The sequence below is a fragment of the Syngnathus leptorhynchus genome, chromosome 18, assembly GCF_054491065.1.
Source record: "Syngnathus leptorhynchus isolate UIUO chromosome 18, UIUO_Slep, whole genome shotgun sequence".
NCBI lineage: Eukaryota > Metazoa > Chordata > Actinopteri > Syngnathiformes > Syngnathidae > Syngnathus > Syngnathus leptorhynchus.
In genome coordinates, this window is record NC_141212.1 from 5,712,129 (window position 1) to 5,729,840 (window position 17,712).

At 38.6% G+C, this 17,712-nt stretch overlaps 1 protein-coding gene across 2 annotated transcripts; it reads right to left on the reverse strand.

The window, feature by feature from the left end:
* Positions 1-844: 844 nt before the first annotated feature.
* On the reverse strand, positions 845-17,107 carry cep128 (centrosomal protein 128). Of its 2 annotated transcripts, none has more exons than XM_085938188.1 (24): positions 16,465-17,107; positions 16,085-16,171; positions 15,707-15,833; positions 15,422-15,540; positions 15,176-15,267; positions 14,356-14,428; positions 13,596-13,676; positions 13,437-13,511; positions 13,166-13,286; positions 12,307-12,446; positions 12,119-12,190; positions 11,807-11,992; positions 10,113-10,301; positions 9,577-10,035; positions 8,872-9,033; positions 7,830-7,982; positions 7,643-7,699; positions 7,324-7,516; positions 5,632-5,681; positions 4,806-4,829; positions 3,202-3,279; positions 2,998-3,111; positions 2,794-2,902; positions 845-1,939 (listed from the first exon to the last, which is right to left on the reverse strand). In XM_085938188.1, exons 1-24 carry the CDS (start codon positions 16,636-16,638, stop codon positions 1,863-1,865), a joined length of 3,012 nt encoding a protein of 1,003 aa, XP_085794314.1. In that variant the 5' UTR covers positions 16,639-17,107; the 3' UTR covers positions 845-1,862. The 2 variants fall into 2 exon arrangements, with proteins under 2 accessions (XP_085794314.1, XP_085794313.1); XM_085938187.1 differs by having other exon boundaries at positions 7,643-7,702.
* Between the last annotated feature and the right edge of the window lie 605 nt (positions 17,108-17,712).

Consider the following 17,712-nt stretch of genomic DNA (forward strand, 5'->3'; position numbering starts at 1 on the left):
TAGCCTTCCGGGCTTAAAGAAAAAAAATCAGAGCATGGTTGCCTGATTGAATGGCTTGTAGCACAAGCCAAATAGGTTTGCTCTAATGGGAATATGCTTGGCGACGGCTGCAAAGGCTTACGCTTGCACCTCGGTGGAGGTAAGTAGCTGTGGACAACACTTTTTGTGATTGGCTACGGGTTGTGGATGTTCGAGGGGATTTGCATTTAATGGGTGTTTTACTGAGGAGATATTCAATGAGCCCTGACAATGTATTCATGAGACTGGCTTTATGGGAGTGTTTGCATAGTATGCACCCGATTTATTTTGAACCCTCTCGTGTCTTCACGGGGGCACAGTGGGTTTGAAAATGCTAAATGTAACAACCTGTTGTAATGGACATGGAGCATATGGAAGCAAAGCTGTGACTGGAATAATTATCCAAAGTTTAAGGGGCCGAGGATAAATCATTTTTTTAAATGGCTTTCAAAAATTTAGAACACTCCAAAAAAAAATGTCTGCCCGTGTTTCATGAAATAATTCAATTTTGTTAGTTTCTCTCCAATTTCAATTCAGTTTTCGAACTGAATAAGCCTTTTTTTATTTTTTGTTTTTTTTTGTTTTATTAATAAGCATTATTTCCTCTACGGTAAAGAGGATTGAAATTCTGCAAATTTTCATCCATCACCTGACGAGCTGAAATAAAGCTGGACTAATGACAGGGCAAAGCGTAGGTGGGAAAACGAGTGTGCTGGGACCAGCAGGATAAATATGTGTGTTTAAATGTGTTTTGCTAGCTAACACAGTGAAAATAAGCAGGCGCCTTACAGTATGAAAAAAAACACGTTAGGGAGCCAGTGCCGTCTCTGAGGGGGAAAATGAATGCTAAATCCACCAAATGTGATTTATTCAGAAAAGTGCAAATATCAACGTAAACGTAATCTGTTGGGAAATAGATTAGCCGCCCTCACAGGCTTTTATCAGATTGCAAAAAAAAAAGAATATTTTTGCGAGGTTGTTGGAGCTCAAGCTTCATTTTAAAGAAGGAAGTTGTCATTCGGCATACAATTGGCTCATAAAATAAGAACATTAAAATACAGATCAGGATCTAGAATGTACATTAAAATATCAAAACAGAACATCAAGATGAAGAAAAAAACTACGACAGTAAAATAAGGAACGTTATTTGTAACACTGTCAACATAAAGATTGTAAACTAAAAGTGCATGCGGCTCTAAAGAGATGATATTGTACAGAAAAATATTTACACAGCAGGCTCCACAAGAAGGTCCTTCTCTTTGTTTGATTTAGTCAATGAAAAAGTATGAATAAATATCTCTCGACGAGAGAAGCTGCAGTCTCTTGCCGCAAAGCAAATCCTTTGCAAAGAAAATTAAATGAATCGGTACCAGGGGTTCCTTGAAAAACAAACATGAGGCCCCATCAGGATTTCTTTCAAGAGCGTATACTTCACAGTTCATAAAAATTAAAAAAAAAAAAAGACTTCAGTGTTTCTTTTAAAAATATATGACACAAACAAAATACTCTCATGATGACACATTGTTTTAAAAAATGCAAAAGGCACTGGGGTGAGCTCTTCAGTCATGTTTGTTGTGTTACACCGTGGCAAGCTTTGAACACATTGTCTGATATACTCGATGTACTGGAATAAATAAATTAAATTCAACAATCCCTTTTTTTGTTACAGTCGTAAATGTGCACCTTTTGAGGCGTGGCGACATCAGTGGTTGTGTGTTTGAGGTAGTCAGGGGAGATTACTGCTGATACTTTTTAGTGGAGTTGAGTTGTTTTTTGTTGTGGTTGAGCACCAGTTTGGTGTTAGAAAAAATAAATAATAATAATCATTTGTAGTAGTAGAGCTGTCAAAGATCTGTGAGGAATTTGGCCATGTTGACTGCGGAGTCGTCCAAGTCGGAAGTGGTCAGGCGTTTGTGTGGAGCTGGGGGGGAAATAAAATTCAAATTATTTTACAACAGTGGGTCTTAGGTTAAACGGTCTTGAATGGTTAGGATGTTTTTGTTTTATTTTCCATTTGAATGAATTTAAAAAATGAAGGAAAAAAAAAAACATCAGGCATGTGTCAGAAACAATTTTACAGGAATTGTGGGGATACATGTATTTTTACTTTTTGTACACTTGTCGAAAAAGCAGCTGCTGAAACATTGAACGGCTTGAAAGCTTTAGAAAAGGTCAATCTCAGTTCACCTCTAAAGGTAAGAGGACATTTTATGTTCCTCCTGAAATTCAAGCAAAAAAATGTACACCTTTTGAGATTCGATAGCTATCTGTGTATTTTCTGGTATGCTGATGTATTTGATGGCTATTTTAAATCGAGCATTCAATGATAAATGTTCTCGGACAAATAACACGTAAAAGATTTGATATCAAATGACAAGTATACGATAATTCCTGAAAGTCCAGTAGACTTTTGAAAACAATACGTATTGATTTGATCTTTAGCCTTGGATATGCGAGCAACCGTGTGTCACATATGATCATTAAATAATAAACAAAAAAGAAAATTAAAAAAATGATAATTCTAAATAAAATTTATACAAAATAATACAATACAACAATACGTATTGATTTGATCTTTAGCCTTGGATATGCGAGCAACCACATGATCATTAAATAATAAACAAAAAAATTAAATAAAAAATAATTCTAGATAAAATATATATAAAATAATAACACAAAAACAATATTGTTATGCCTTTGATATGGGAGTGTAAAGTAATAAGAGTGATTTTTTTTTTTTCTCTTTCTTTGTTAATATCAAAAATACAAACTCACACAGTGTATCGGATCCCACAGAGCTGCTAAAAAATGCACTGGGGCTCTTAATGGAGGAAGCCAGAAAAGCCAGTTTCATACTTCTGGTAGTGGCGTCTAACTTCTCCTCCTGAAAGACAGGATGACCTCATAAGAAAAGGCTACACCACTAGCACTAGACTTTCTGCAATGCAAATTTTTTTTTACAAATCGTGTGTATCGTACCCTGCACTCATGGATTTTCCGTTTCGACTCATCAAGCTGGTGCTGCAGGTCCCAGACGATTTCTTTGTGTGTAGTGTAGCACTGCTCAACCACCTCTTTCTGCCGTTGTGATTCCTGATAGCACCAAATGGAAACCATATAACATCTGAATATTAACTTTTGTCTTTTACTAAATAAGCACAAACAAAAATCTAGCAGCCTTACCTCTAAGTCTTTGAAATTGTCTGTCAGATATTGCTTCTCTGGGATAAACTTTAAGTAGTCCATTGCTGCTCTTGAGTTCTAATGAATGGTAGAAAAACTAAAATAAAATCATGTAACAGTAGCGATGGGAAAAAGAAGCTTCAAATTTGTTTCATGAACCACTTGTATTTTATCACTCCTCTATATGGCACTTTGTTTAAAACTGCACTGAAAGCACACTGACTTGTCATTTCTTAAAACCCTTTTAAACCCCAGTCAAAAAATAAAACTGGTTCATGAAGCAAATTTAAATCTTCCCATCACTATGTAACAATAAACAACAGCCAAGTGACAATCAAAACCACAAAATAATGAGCTTCCCTCCCTTAATTGTTCCTCCTTAAATACTGTTTACAGACTTGCTCCAAATAAAAACAAATGATTCCATAGAGAAGGAAAGTGAAATGAGGCATCACTTCCAGTCCAATTCTCATCTGAAGCCACGATTACATGCGACGGCTGCAGGCCTGCATCACTTCTCTACGGATAATAACAGCTCTGGATCATGTGACAGCGTATTTGTATTTGCACAGATGATGGAAGAATCTGTCCAGTAACAATGGTGCACAGTTGCCACCATTATTGTTCCTTTCATGGCAAATGTGAATAGGACCTTTTTCCTATTTATTATCTCCTGACACCCACATTGGCTTTGGGTCACTGTTGAATCGATTATAATGATGCTGGCAGGATTCGAATTGGGCCTATTGAGTCTTTGGCAATCAGTTGTTGTAAATGGTCAAGAAAATAGTATGCTTGAGCGGAATTATGTTCCCCCCGTTAGCTAATCCAAAAACTTAAATGTGGATCTCTTGTCAGCTTGCTGTCATTGCATTTTTTAATGAAGAGACCTCTTAAATAGTAGCGTGTTCTATTTCTCTTGGCGTTGCGTCTTTTAATAGTCTTCTGATCCAAGTCAGATGGAGATGTTTGGCTAAAAAGATGCAGTTGTTACATTGCTAGACTCTTGGATGACACACTCGCATAGTGGGATGACACCCGGCCAGGCGGGGGAGAAAGTGGGTCGATGGATACTATTGTTGCAGAAATGATTTAACTTGATGGTAGTCCGCAGTCGCTGGCTAACTAACGAGAGACTGGATGGAGCAAGTGAAGCTGCATAACTCAAAGTGATAGACAGCTTTTCAAAAAAAATGTAATTGAAAAATACTGGAACCTTGAATTAATTCTCAGTTATTTCAGGGCTAAAATTTACAAAAGATTTAAATTTGAGGTATTCCTTTTTTTTTTTTTTCCACTTCCTGAATAGTATATTTACACTGGACGACAATGACATCATTTATGACCTCATTTCTAAACAAGAGCCATGATTGCCACAGAATTTTTTTAGAATTGATTATTCCATCAATTAATCCAATAATCATTTGGATTTGCGTTTAAAAAAAAAAAGAATATATATATATATATATATATATATATATATATACATACATACATACATACTCATATACATATACCTATAAATACATACATATATATAATTCCACCTAAACTTGTGATTTTAATTTCTAGCTTATCTGTATCCACCAATAGTGACACCTTACCATCTCAAGATCCAAAACACGATCCTGCAAAAGCAAAAGATAGCAGATGATCACAAAACTGCCATTGGCAAATTAGCATGAGGGGACAGAATACACAGCTTGTGCAGAGAAACATTTAAACCCGGTAATTTGCTCTAACACTAAAAGTGTGTGTGTGTGTGTGTGTGTGTGTGTGTGTGTGTGTGTGTGTGTGTGTGTGTGTGTGTGTGTGTGTGTGTGTGTGTGTGTGTGTGTGTGTGTGTGTGATGACAGAAGAGTACTCATAATGGGGAAACAAGGAAAATAAATGTTAGGGATTTGAAGATTTTGACAGACAAATGGCTTCTTATTTCAAACACACCGAAGCAAATTTTCCCGACTGCTCATCAAGGTCCTGACTTGATATGCCCCCGGTAACGATGCATGTAAGCGATGCTATGATTCTTAAATGCCCCTCGAACGCACACCTGCTTCTCCCCCATCTGTTTTGCATGCATTGTCAGTTTCTAACAAGGATTTCTTTAACTCTGAAACTTTCCCCCTACTTGTCTTTCTAATTTACTTTCCACAGCGCTCATCCTTCATAATTAATGGCTCGACTGGGTACGGGACAGCTGAATAATTGCGCACACGTTTTTGCCAGGTGTCGTCGAGTCGAAGCAGATGGATCTCGGGTATTTGACTCTTGGCAAGTGAGTGTCTAAGCCTGGTGGAGGTGCTGGGTTGGGGGGCAGTCCGACACCAGTAAAGGTGATGGCGGATGTTGTCGCACAGCGGGATGGAGACAAGACCACCGGTGGCCATTTCAACATTACTTTATGACAGCAATTGATCAATGCATGCTAACCTGTAGACTTCTCATTTCTTCATCCTTCTTGCGATTCCCCTCCAGCAATTCTAAGGGGAAAATTTGGATATGTGATTAAATTCTGGAATGCAGGATTTTTTTTTCTTCCGTTTTTCAGCTTGCAGATAATTATAGCTGCAAATTGTTTTCAGTTGCAATTACTGATTGTTTGTCTAATGACATTGTTGTTTGGTAACTGATTATATTTCACACTGCCACACAATATTTACACATTTTACTTTGCATGATAATGTGCTAAATTAACCTTGCAAGCTGTGTCAATTAACTCCCAGCAAGACAACATGAATCAAAATGCAAGAGGCAATGTTCAAACACATTTTCAATGGCTATTGTGAAATTGTTCCAGTGATTACTCTGCCACGTTGCTCAATATCAGTCGTAGGGTTGAGTAAATGTTCGCAGAATGGGAAATGCTTTGAAATTGAAACGCATCTTCACTGAGCCTTAAGTGCATCCTGATGTGAGAACTGCTCCCCTGACAAATCAACAGAAAAACACTTGATGTCTCCAGCTACTTTTCGCAAACCATTTGCGCTTGGAAATGCTCCATAAAAATTACTTGTTAAGCGTACAAAATCTTTATGTGCTCATCTGAAAGTCAAAAATCGGCCTGGGGATGACTGCACACCTCCATCTCTTCGACTACAGAAAACAAATACCATATTGACCCGAATATAAGACAACCCCCTCTTTTTCAAGACTCAAGTTTGAAAAAAAAACTTTGTCTAGACCCCTCCTTTTTTCAGTTTTATTTCAATGAAAAAAAAACGTCTTATATTCGGGTCAATACGGTGTACTTCAAATTCCCAAAATATTCATTCCGAGCTGAATTAATGGATCTTAATTTTTAGCTCTCACGTTGAGCATAACTTCTTTGCATCAGGACAAACAGCATTACATGCATTAGAAAACCAAAGATGAATAATAAATAAGTGCGGGAAAGTTCTGCTGACTGCTGCCATTAACATGCAGTTGCCTGAGGTGAGCAATTAAGTGGCTTTAATAAAAACATCGCTCACATTAGAATTTGATAGACGAGTCCACGACCATAATCTCGCAAAAGGTTATACGGGTTCAACTATAGCAATTGGAATGCCACCTTGTTGAGAAGATGTTAAGTCACTGTATACACGACAAACTACAGTAATTCCATTTCCTGTCTAAGAGATGGAAGTTTTTTTTTTTGTATAAATAGCTGATTGGTTCCAGCCATACTGATATTGTCTGCCCTGAACATCTATCGAAATGAGTTGACCTGCTGATGAAATGACTTGATGATCCAGACATCACATTACTGGATGAGAGGTGAGGGAAAAGTGGATGAAGAGATGAAGCGTGCGGTATGCTGAGGAGGAGCTTCTGCGAAATCAACTGATAAGATCGCAGGCGAAGGGGAACACAATCTGAGACGCTGACACTATTTAAAAGGATCACAGAAGCTATTAAAAAAGGGTCAAATTACTTGTGACATTTTTTTTTTATTACTGCTGCTAGATTAGATTAAGTATTTGTATATATCTGCTGATGTTTATCAAGAATGGATGAAATTCCTTAAGTTTGCACTTTGTTAATTCTGAATTTAATAAGGTCAAATTAAAATGTCACGATGCTATGTGGTCATATGCTAACATACAAAAATAGCAGAATGAATGCATTGATATTATTTTGTACCTTTTTTTTCAGCACTGATTGAGAGTAACAGCTTTTCTTGTTCGTCCAGCCGGCGCAAGAGAGCTTCTCGGTCTGTGGCCCGAGTCTGCGTGAGAGCCTTCAGCTCATCCCTGGTGTGCTTGTGTTGCATCCTGAGTCGCTCTCCTCTTGTGTCATGCTCCCGCACCTCCTCACGTAGCCAACGTATCTTGGACTGGTTCGTCAGAATAGGAAAAAATGCACACCGAATGGATTGGAGAGTGTTTTTTCTTCTATCAACAGGGCTCTATTAATCGTATTTTGTAGAAATAAATTTGACAGAGTAACACAATAATCATACCTTTGTCTCCGCTAGCCAAATGGAAGGGTCTTTTACTGGTCCAGTTTTCTTAGTTACCTGCTAAAACAAATGTAGCCAATTCTGAGCTTTCCATGCAACATAATAAAATCGTGCAATTCAAATGTAAATCCATTAAACTACATGTTTTGGTGTCATGTGATGGACGCATGGGCAGAAAGTAGCGTACTTGGAAGTTATCGTCATCATTCCTTGGCAGAACTTGAAGAGCGACATCGAGTTCATCACTGATGGAAGAAAGAATGGCCTCGTGTTCTATTTCCATCTGTGCTACTTTCTCTTCCAATCTGACAAGTTCTGATCCTGTCATATCTGACGTAACCTATAGAGAATATAAAAGTTGATCAGGATAACAAAAATGCCAAAACAGCGAAATGCAGTGGGAAAAACACAAACAACTTTAGGCATTAAAGTGTCATTTGCTTTCCTCCTACACAAACAGAACCTGGTTAACCGTTTTCTACTGGTCTGCTCTGTCAATAGTTTCAGGGTCTCTTCCAGGGCACAGTCAATCAATATGTCAGGAACACAGGAAGTAACTGAACAGTGTAGCCAAGGGGACTGTGGGTCATCATTCTGTCTCTTCATGAAAAACTACCCACGATACATGAATAACAAGTCTTTTTTTTTTCGTCAGCCGATTAAGAGTCAATACATGGATACCCTGAAGAGATCCTCCTACCTGTCAAGAGAGGAGAGTGAAGACTCCATCTGTTGTTGTAAAACATCTACGATTTAAAGTACTTGAAATAGTGCTGACAAAGCAACAAAAAAAAACTCAGCATGTTTTAATTGTGTGTAGTAAATAAATGGATCTGATCACCTTCTAATTTGTTTCTGTGATGCACGGGGTGTCAAAGTCAAGGCCCGGGGGCCTAGATACGGCCCGCCACATCATTTAAGGTGGTCCGCGGAGACAAATTGTGCATCGAATTCATGTCAATTCCAAAATTAAAAAAAAATTTCACTTTAAAAACAAAAATAGAGATATTGTTAGCAATTTTAATTACTAATAATTTTTTTTTTAAATAATTTTTATTTTTAAATATTTGATCCCAACATTTCATTTTGAAATATTTCCAAAAAATGTTATTAGTCTGTTTTGAAAACTAGTTATTCATCAGTGTGTTGTGCAGTCTATACTATAAATACAATATCACAATTTTTTAATTTTTTTTACCTCACGTCATTTAAATCGAGATTCCACTCACTTCATCCAGTTCCAGTTGAAGCAGCTGGTATTTTTTATAGAGGATTGCGTGTGCATCCTCTTTTGAGTTGAGCTGCACAGCCATCTTGTCACACTCATCCTTCATCCTGTCCAACTTGACGCGTAGCACCTCGCATAACTTCTTCTCTGACACTGCGCCTTCCTAATGGAGAGCAGGTGCGTTGACAATGGAGAAATGCATTATAAACTGCATCAAGTACTTATTAGAGTGTAATTAACATTGACTGAGAACTTGGAATGAACTGTGTGCCACTGAGGGAAAAATACAAGGGATAAAAAGATGCAAGGAAACAGAAGTAAAATGAAAAATTAAAGCTGGAGGGAGGCGACAAGGGAAGGGATTACGAGGAAAAAGGATAATACAGTGGAGGGGAAACCAAGAAAGGACAAGGACAAGGAAAAAGAGCTATTTTAAGCGTTTCTTATAATTCCTCAATGATGGCTGAGGCTGAACGGAAATATACGCTTCTGGCTCTGCTATTTGAATATTGGGTGGGCTTGAAGAGGACCCATGGGGCAGAACTTTCTAGAACACGTCCTTGTCCTCACTGATAATGCCAATGAGGACAGCTAATGTCCTACATTCATCCATATCAGTGAAGAACGTGCACCTTCATAATATCACTGCATAGCCTTAAATAGGGGTGAGGGGTTCATGCTTAAAAAAAAAAAATCTGATTCTAACCTGAACAGCATTTAGATGTGAATGGATTTCATCTCGCTGCTGACGACACAGTCGGAGCATGTCGTGCACTTCTTTGTTCTTCGTCTTGCCTTCTTCAATAGTAGCCTTCAGGTTGTCCAACTCTTTCTGATGAATCTCTCTCTCGAGCCGCAGCTGTTTCCTCAGCGTGTCCGGCTCTTCCTGAACCACGGCCAGTTTGGCCTGCAATTCAGTTGTGACCTTCTGAAGCTCCTTCTTGGAAGCTTCTGCCTCAGTCAAGCGGTGTGCTAGCTGAGCATGGGTTGAGGTCATTTGACTCAGAGTAACCTGGAGCTCCGCCTGCTTATTCTGATGTTTCTGACTGAGACATATTTGCGTGTCGGCTTGTTCTACAAGCCTCCGATTCTCTTCCTCGAGTCTTGCCAGGTTGTCCGACTGATGCCTAACTTCTCTCTGAAGAGCAGCAGAGGTCTCCTTCACCTATGATTACATTTTCAGTTAACAGAGTGTCAAAATGGCCACCTCCTGAGATGTACACAGTATTGAGGGATGTTCACCTCCCGGGTTTCCTGCTCCAGAGCCAGTTGGCGCTGGCAGCTCTCCGAGAGCGCCACATCCTTGCGGTGCAGCTCCTCTTCACACGAGGCCAAACGTTGTAGGCTTTCAGCCAGCTCTCTGCGGGCAGCTCCAACCTGCTGGCTCAGCGCCTTTAGCTGGGTGTGGGAACCCTCCCTTTCTTTGGCTACCTGGAGAGAAGAACAGAAAGAGTGACGGAAAGACGAGGGAAAAGGAAAAAAAAAAATCACAGGAGACGACAGGGAGGGGAAACGGAAAACAAAGAAGAGCTCTGCCAACATTTGACGATGGTAGGAGGAAGTGTCGGCAGTTCTTGTATTGACAGAAAACTGGTTCCACCTGGCAAGGAGGCAGATCGCTTCTAATACTCTGGGGCTTTGACTCGATATTTTAAAGGACTTTGCTGTCGCTAAGGAACTAATAATTCAATTGCGCTCTTTGTTATATATCCTTATTCAATAAAGGGGTGGAAATTAATTCATAATTCATTCACATCACAGCAAATATTCCAGGTGGGAGTCTCCTGCAGTTTTCACACTAACTAGTAAATTGGCTCATCATCTCAAGTGCATCTGGAGAGAACCGCAAAGTATCCCAGCATCTTCTTGAAGTTTTTTTTTTTTTTCCTCCCACAAATTGTGAACATTAGCAAGAAATTCAAATGCCCTTAACACTCTTTTGTTTGAGTTGACTAGCAATTTTAATCTAAAGCTACACTGTTTTTATCATCTATCATTGATGACAGTTTATTTTAATAGTTTATAAGGATTCCCCTTCTTGTGCTTATTTTACAAGGCATTTCTAACTGTGAAAAACCATCATGGAGAAATTGCACCAAATAAAAAAAGCATAAATAATTCAGCCACTGTAGTTTTATGCAAATCGGAGATTGCTGGTGTCAAACCACTAGGCTAGGTATGAGATGTTCTGCTTCTTTTCTCACCTCTTGGAAGTTTGTTCATGAATGCTAATGATACTAGTAATGGCAAAAACTTTTGAGATGTTCTCCATTTTTTAAATCTTATCTTTTTTTAACAGTGAACACGGGTTCCTCTTTGCTGTGTAATTGTATATCGACGTCTCAGTTGAAAATTAGGTTTCTCAAGTTACCACGTTAAGTCACTTGCCCTTAAACGTGATGACGCTATCAATTCAATGACACAATAAGAAGTCACTGTACTTGGGGAAGATTTAGTTCACTGTGTTTTTGGATACACACAGCTTCCTTTGAAGCAAGTATAGCAACTAGTGATGAGAAAATGAAGCTTCAAATTTGCTTCATGAACCAGTTGTATTTTTTGACTTCCTCTAGATGGCACTGTTGGTTTAAATGAAGGGGTTTATGAAATGGCAAGTCAGACTCCATTCAGTCCAATTCTGAACAGAATGCCATCCAGAGAAATGAAAAAAAAATACAACTGGTTCACGAGGCAAAACTGAAGCTTCATTTTAGCTAATTATTAGTGGCACTAAATCAAAGCATCGAAACAGAATGTTCACATACTGATTCACACTCTATGTTTCAATGCTATGTTTGACAGCAAAATAATGAACATGAATCACTCTAGCTTGGGGGAGAGCTACCTCAAATTTCACACCGAGTCACACACAGACTCAGAAAAACTAGTCAGTTAGTACTTTTAATGTCATTTAACAAATGCCTGCCCTGACTGACCTGTGCTGCTTTGTCAATGTGCATCTGAATGTGAACCCGGGCTTCCTCTAACTCCTTCTGGAGTCGATTGCACTTTGCCCTCCATTGACGCACGGCCTTTTGGGCCTTGGTCCTTAGTTCTTCTCTGCTCCTTGTGCTCTCCTGGAGTAACTCCTCTGTCTCAGTCCTCTCGGTCTGCTGTCGACTCTGAAAAGAAAGTTCAATTGTATATTTTGAAAAATATACTTTTATAATGCACTTTATGATGCTAATCAAAGAATCAATACTAATCAATCATTGTTTACAGCATGAGCTGATGAAAGTGAGAAACACCTGTAAATCCCTCAGTTGTTCAAGCATTCGCACTTGTTGTTGCTCCCGTCGTGCCAAGTCTGCAGACAAGCCCTAGTGTAAAAAAATAAAGGTCAGAGAAAGGTCAGAATGAACAACTTAAAATTGGAATACCCTTTAGACAAAATAAAAACACTGCAGAAAAAAATCTAAAATAAAATAAGACACACCTCTAATTGGATACTCAGCTGGATCCGCTCTCTCTCTTTGCGGTCCAATGCATTCTTGAGCTCCTCAACCTCACTATTGACTGATACTTTCCGCAGTTGAGCTCGTAGTTCCGCCAACTCTTTCTCCATGTCTGAATTGTCTACATATATTTAATATAGAAAAGACACACACACAGGAAAACATTGTGATCATAACAAAAGTAGTTGTCAATAGTACTGTTTATTTTATTTGATGTAACAAGAGGGTTCAATTTAATAAGTTCTGGTCTGTTTATAAACCAAAAAAGGGCAGCAGGTCCTGATCTACTGAAGCGTTCTAAAATCAGACCCATGTTGTTTTCTAAAGTTCTAATTTATTCTTGCAACGAATAAAAAAAAATGTTTTCCCACTGATTTAGTTTGGTTTTATTTAAGATGTCAACTGTTAAATAGTTCTTCATGCACCAAAGCTACCACAAATAAATGTTTTGTCAAATTACCTTTTTTTTTTTCTTTTGCCTTGGAGATTTTTTTCCACTCTCAACGAAATAAATTTAAAAAAAAACACCGCAGATTTTTGGTTGATTTCTCTGTGTACTTTGTTTTTTCCACCCCAGAAAATAATCGTAAAAGTCTAGTTTTACAACTAATGTTCCCACTTTGGTGTACTAAAAATGACATTTTCTCACTATTGCTCAAACTGTTCTCCATAATTTTTAACTTCCCTCGCAGGATGTATTAAGTACCTACCTACCTACCTTTTCTTTTTTTCATTATTCATTCATTAAAAAAAAACATTAATTAAATAGTTTAGCAATAAAATAAAAACAAACTGCCTAATCACACTCTTGACACCTTCATCATCACCGACATTGCGCACCTCGTAATCTTCCCTCCTCCCTGCCTGTCGAGTTGCCAGACTGACTAGACTGCAGCCAGACCTGCTGAAGCTCCATCTTCTCCATCCTGGTCCGCTGCAGCTCGCCTCTCATAGTCTCCACCTGTGAATCATCACCCGCACGTGGCGAAAACGTCGGAATATTAAACAACTGAGATTTCTTTCAGGGGAGTTTGCAGGGAAGACTCCAGGTTTCCTGTGTGCATTCACATTTACGCCCAGCATAGTTCATCCAGATAAAATAAATACAAACCTGTTGAACCAGCGACTCTCTGCTGTCCTCTGACTGAGTCAGTTGTCTTTGAACTCTCTCAAGCTCATACTCCATCTGAAAAGAGAGCATGGCGATGTTATTAGATGTCAGAAAATTGGAACACCTATAAATCTACAATATACTCAAATCTGTACTCACCTTGGATTTTTCCTTTTCTGCGTTCAGTAGTCTGGACGTCACGGCGTCCTCTCTCTCACTGAAACTGTGTCGCTCCAAAGTCTATAGAACACGACATCATCCAGACCCACAGGCATGATAGTGCATTTGTAGGGGGGGCTTCACATCCCCACTCAAACCCGAACATTATAAGGAGGCTATAGTGATGAATTGTCGGGTGCTAGCAATAACAGCTACCCAAGTGACTCATCATCTATTTGATTCACATCACAGCGGGCCCATCGGTGGGGAATAAATGTGCCCTGCGCTTCCCCTCATCTACTTAACTTTTGAGATAAAATAGATTAGTTCCTCTTCATCATTTTCTTATGCGTTTATTTACTTTGGGGGGGGTTTTCTAAGGGGGTGGATATTTTTATTTCCCTCACCCTTGGGTGTGTCATTCTCCCATTAGGACATTATGGTGGCGAGAGATATAAATTGAATTGGGAGCTGCTTTGTATTCAGAAATGTGAGCTCATCCCGAGGTAAGCAGTATTATGAAATAATATAGTAAAGCAACACAGTGCTCCCTTGTGGTCCAATGTAGAATTACAGTATGAAAAATGCAGACAACTTGGCTCATAGAAGTTGGTTGTCTTTTTTTTTTTTTTTTTTTAAGACAATATTTAGGATGTGCATACAACCTGATGTATGGGCATCGGAACTTTTTTTTTTTTTTACAATTAGCAGATACATGGAGGCAAGTCAAATAAGTGTACACAGAAACACAATCACTTACAGAGTCATGCCGCTGTATAGGGGCCACGTGATCAGAGAGGCCCTCGATCACAATCCTGGTGTCAACATCAGACCTGTCCAGAAAAGAAAAAGTGAAAATATTACACAACACACTCTAAAACAATTCTACAGCCTTTAAGTGGCAAAATATATTCTCAATTTGATCCAGTCAACAGCGTCAGGAGGGGAAGTGTGTTTAATAGGTTTGTCAAACCTTTTAATTATACTGAGAGACAAATTGCCTTCTTGACTTTTCAATGTGGCCTTCAACAGCTCTCCAGAACATCATTATCTTTTCCCTCTAGGTCACTTATCTCGTAAAATCTTAAAAATTGGTGACGATCCACATGCCACATACCCTTTTTTTCAAATATATTATATTCAATTATTAAGGCGTAATACTGTACAGCATGATAATTCAAGCCAATAATGTTTTTTATCTTGAGTAGCTAAATAACCAAGATCATTTTGTGATGTTTTAAAGCATGGCCCCTTGTTCCTGTGTTGATCAACTGATTTAAATATACTGAATGAAGTGAGTGGATTTTTTTTTTCTCAATATGTGGACATTGAGATAGTTCCCACTGACACCCAGAGGATTCATGACAGCAGTAAAGCTTGTCAACAGGATGAATAACGCAAGATTTTCTTGTGGGTTTAGATACACACTAGAGACACCTACTGGTCAGAAAGAAATAACTCGTGACAGTAAAAGTGTCTCTGTGTTGTGATTCTGACCAACATAAACACACCCAGTGAGGCGCTTTAAAGAATACTTACTGGACACGTACCATCATCACTTACCACGATAAAAATATTACCTATTTCTCCTGACGATTTCTCGTTCCAGGTCCACTGAGAGTCTCTGTTGGTCGCAGCGCAGATCCATCAAGGACTGTTGCAGTGTGTGGATCTGTAATGGTTGGTATTATAAGACACAAGCAATACAAAAGTGGGATCTCGTCTTTAAAACACAAACACAATATGCTGTCTTAATTACATTCCAATCAGATGCAACCTAAATAAATGGAAATCCCAAAATTGTGTAAAAAATCTGAGATTCTTACATCTTCTCCTGACAAGCTGCTATTCTTGAAGCGAACACATGCCGAGTGAGACCTCCTCCTGCTCCCTGGCGTTCCTGCGTAGTCTTTTCGTGGGGAAGTTGACTTGATATGTTTGCCATCTGTAATTCCACATTGTGGTCACATTGGAATTAATGAAAAAAAAAAAGAGTGAACAGACCGGTGGAAAACTCGGCCAAACACATTCAGCTTTATCACTCTGCATATTTAATCTCTTTTAGTTATATTATTAACCCAGACAAGATTTTGGAAGCTCGGGTTCCCTACCTGATCTAGGGCAACCGTCCAGGTCACTGGATTGTAAGCTGGAGGCGGAAGCACTGCTATGAACACCATTGGTTCTTAGCCTCTGTGCCTGCAACTGACTGATGGACTCCTCCAGGTTATCATGAAGCTAGACAACAGAAAAAAAAAAGATGGCTGAAGCAACAAACAAGCTGGTTTGAGACAGGACTTCAGTCTAATTTACCATTTGAGTACTCATTTAATTTCAGGAAGCAAAATATTAGATTTCAAGGGAAGGTTACAATTGAAAGTGTACTCAAATAAAATGAGGTGACCCTGACCTTGTGTATATTAAAAGCCATCTGTGTAATGTGTAATAGAATTTCATTACACTGGGAATGGATTGAACAGGTGTCTCACCAAAGCCATGGCCTCAGCCTGGTCGTCAGTATGCTCCCTGTACTGGCCCAGCATCTGGTCCACCTTGGTCAAGTTCCGATTAGTATCCTGCCAAAGAGACAGAACAAATCGTGTGACCGCTGAAAGTCAAGCATTCACACAGATGCTACCGTGGATCATAAAATGCATTCGTATTTAAGATATTGTGCAGTCAGTCATGAGTTGTGGTAATGAAAATATGCAGTGATATAAGATATATATTTTTTTACATATATCTTAATGGAACCATTATAGTTCTTTTCTTTATTTATTCACGTGGATGACAAACCAGACAATTAGTGTAGTTGAATTGCAAACATTTCATCTTCTATTTAAAATATAAAAGGAATGACTATTTGTACCTGCAAAGTGCTGCATAGTGTGCTGATTTTCTCTGACATCTCAGCTGTTCGGCCGTCACCTGCTCGTCCACTGGCTCGGCCTCTTTCCCGTGCAAATCTGCGGTGGGCTTCATGACCCTGCGATCTGTGTCTACGCAATTTGTCGCACGAATCTGATCCACTGGATGTGTCCATATTTTGGAATTATAGCTCGGCAACGAGCGATTACGCAATTTTTTAGATTAATAACCTGAGTAAAGAAAACTCCCAATGACAAAAGAATTGCATAGCACATTCGCGACAAAATTGGGAAGCTATTGCTTTGCTAAGAAAACCCTCTAATAAATAATTAGACTGATAAAATACATATATTTTCGATTGCCCATTCAACGCTCTCATTGCGTTGTTTGGGATGCTCCGCTTGATGATAGCAACAAGTGGCAAACACTAAAAGCTAGCAAGCTAACCTTTCCAAACACTCATGTAATTGTATAAAGAGTGCACAACCTTACATATGGCCAGCGGCAAAAGATAAAATATATTGCGCTAAGGTGTCCTCCACGTCACACGCATGATTTTTACTCAAAAGAAAAAAAAGGAAATTATGCATCCTCGTACTATGGCAACTTGAACTAGCCGCGTCTGCAGAAGAAAACAACGCACTCCGGTCGCAAGGAAAAAGCCCGTTGGGAATTGTAGTCCTTTTAGTATTGTGAACTCAGGGAAAGTGCTACTTGTGAACTACAATATCCAAAAGGAGGTTTTTGCGCCTGTAGTGCCGCGACCTAAAAAAAAATACAGTTTTAATAAGTTATAAGTTTTAATTAAAAAGTAATTTTCCCTCATTTATCATATCTGTTTTTTGAGAACAACAAAAACAACAAAAGAGCGGTTCAGAAAATAGATGGATCGATAATAATAATAATAATAATAATAATAATAATAATAATAATAAATAAATAAATAAATAAATAAATAATAGTAAACAAAGATCAGGTTTGCATTCCGCATTCACAAATTATTTAATAACAGCTGTCAGACCTACCTCAATGATATTTGTTTTCCGGTATTATATTGTAACCCACCAATTTTACGTAATCATCTCCTGCATTACACAACGCTTTGTCTTTTTCCAAAGTAGAAAGTAACATAACACCCAAAATAATGAGTGAGGGGTTGGGAGTTATTCTCCAATCTAACACAAGAGTGCCTCCTAAGTCCACCCTCAAGATGAAGACCACCTCCAAAAACTACTAAAGAGCTCCAGTT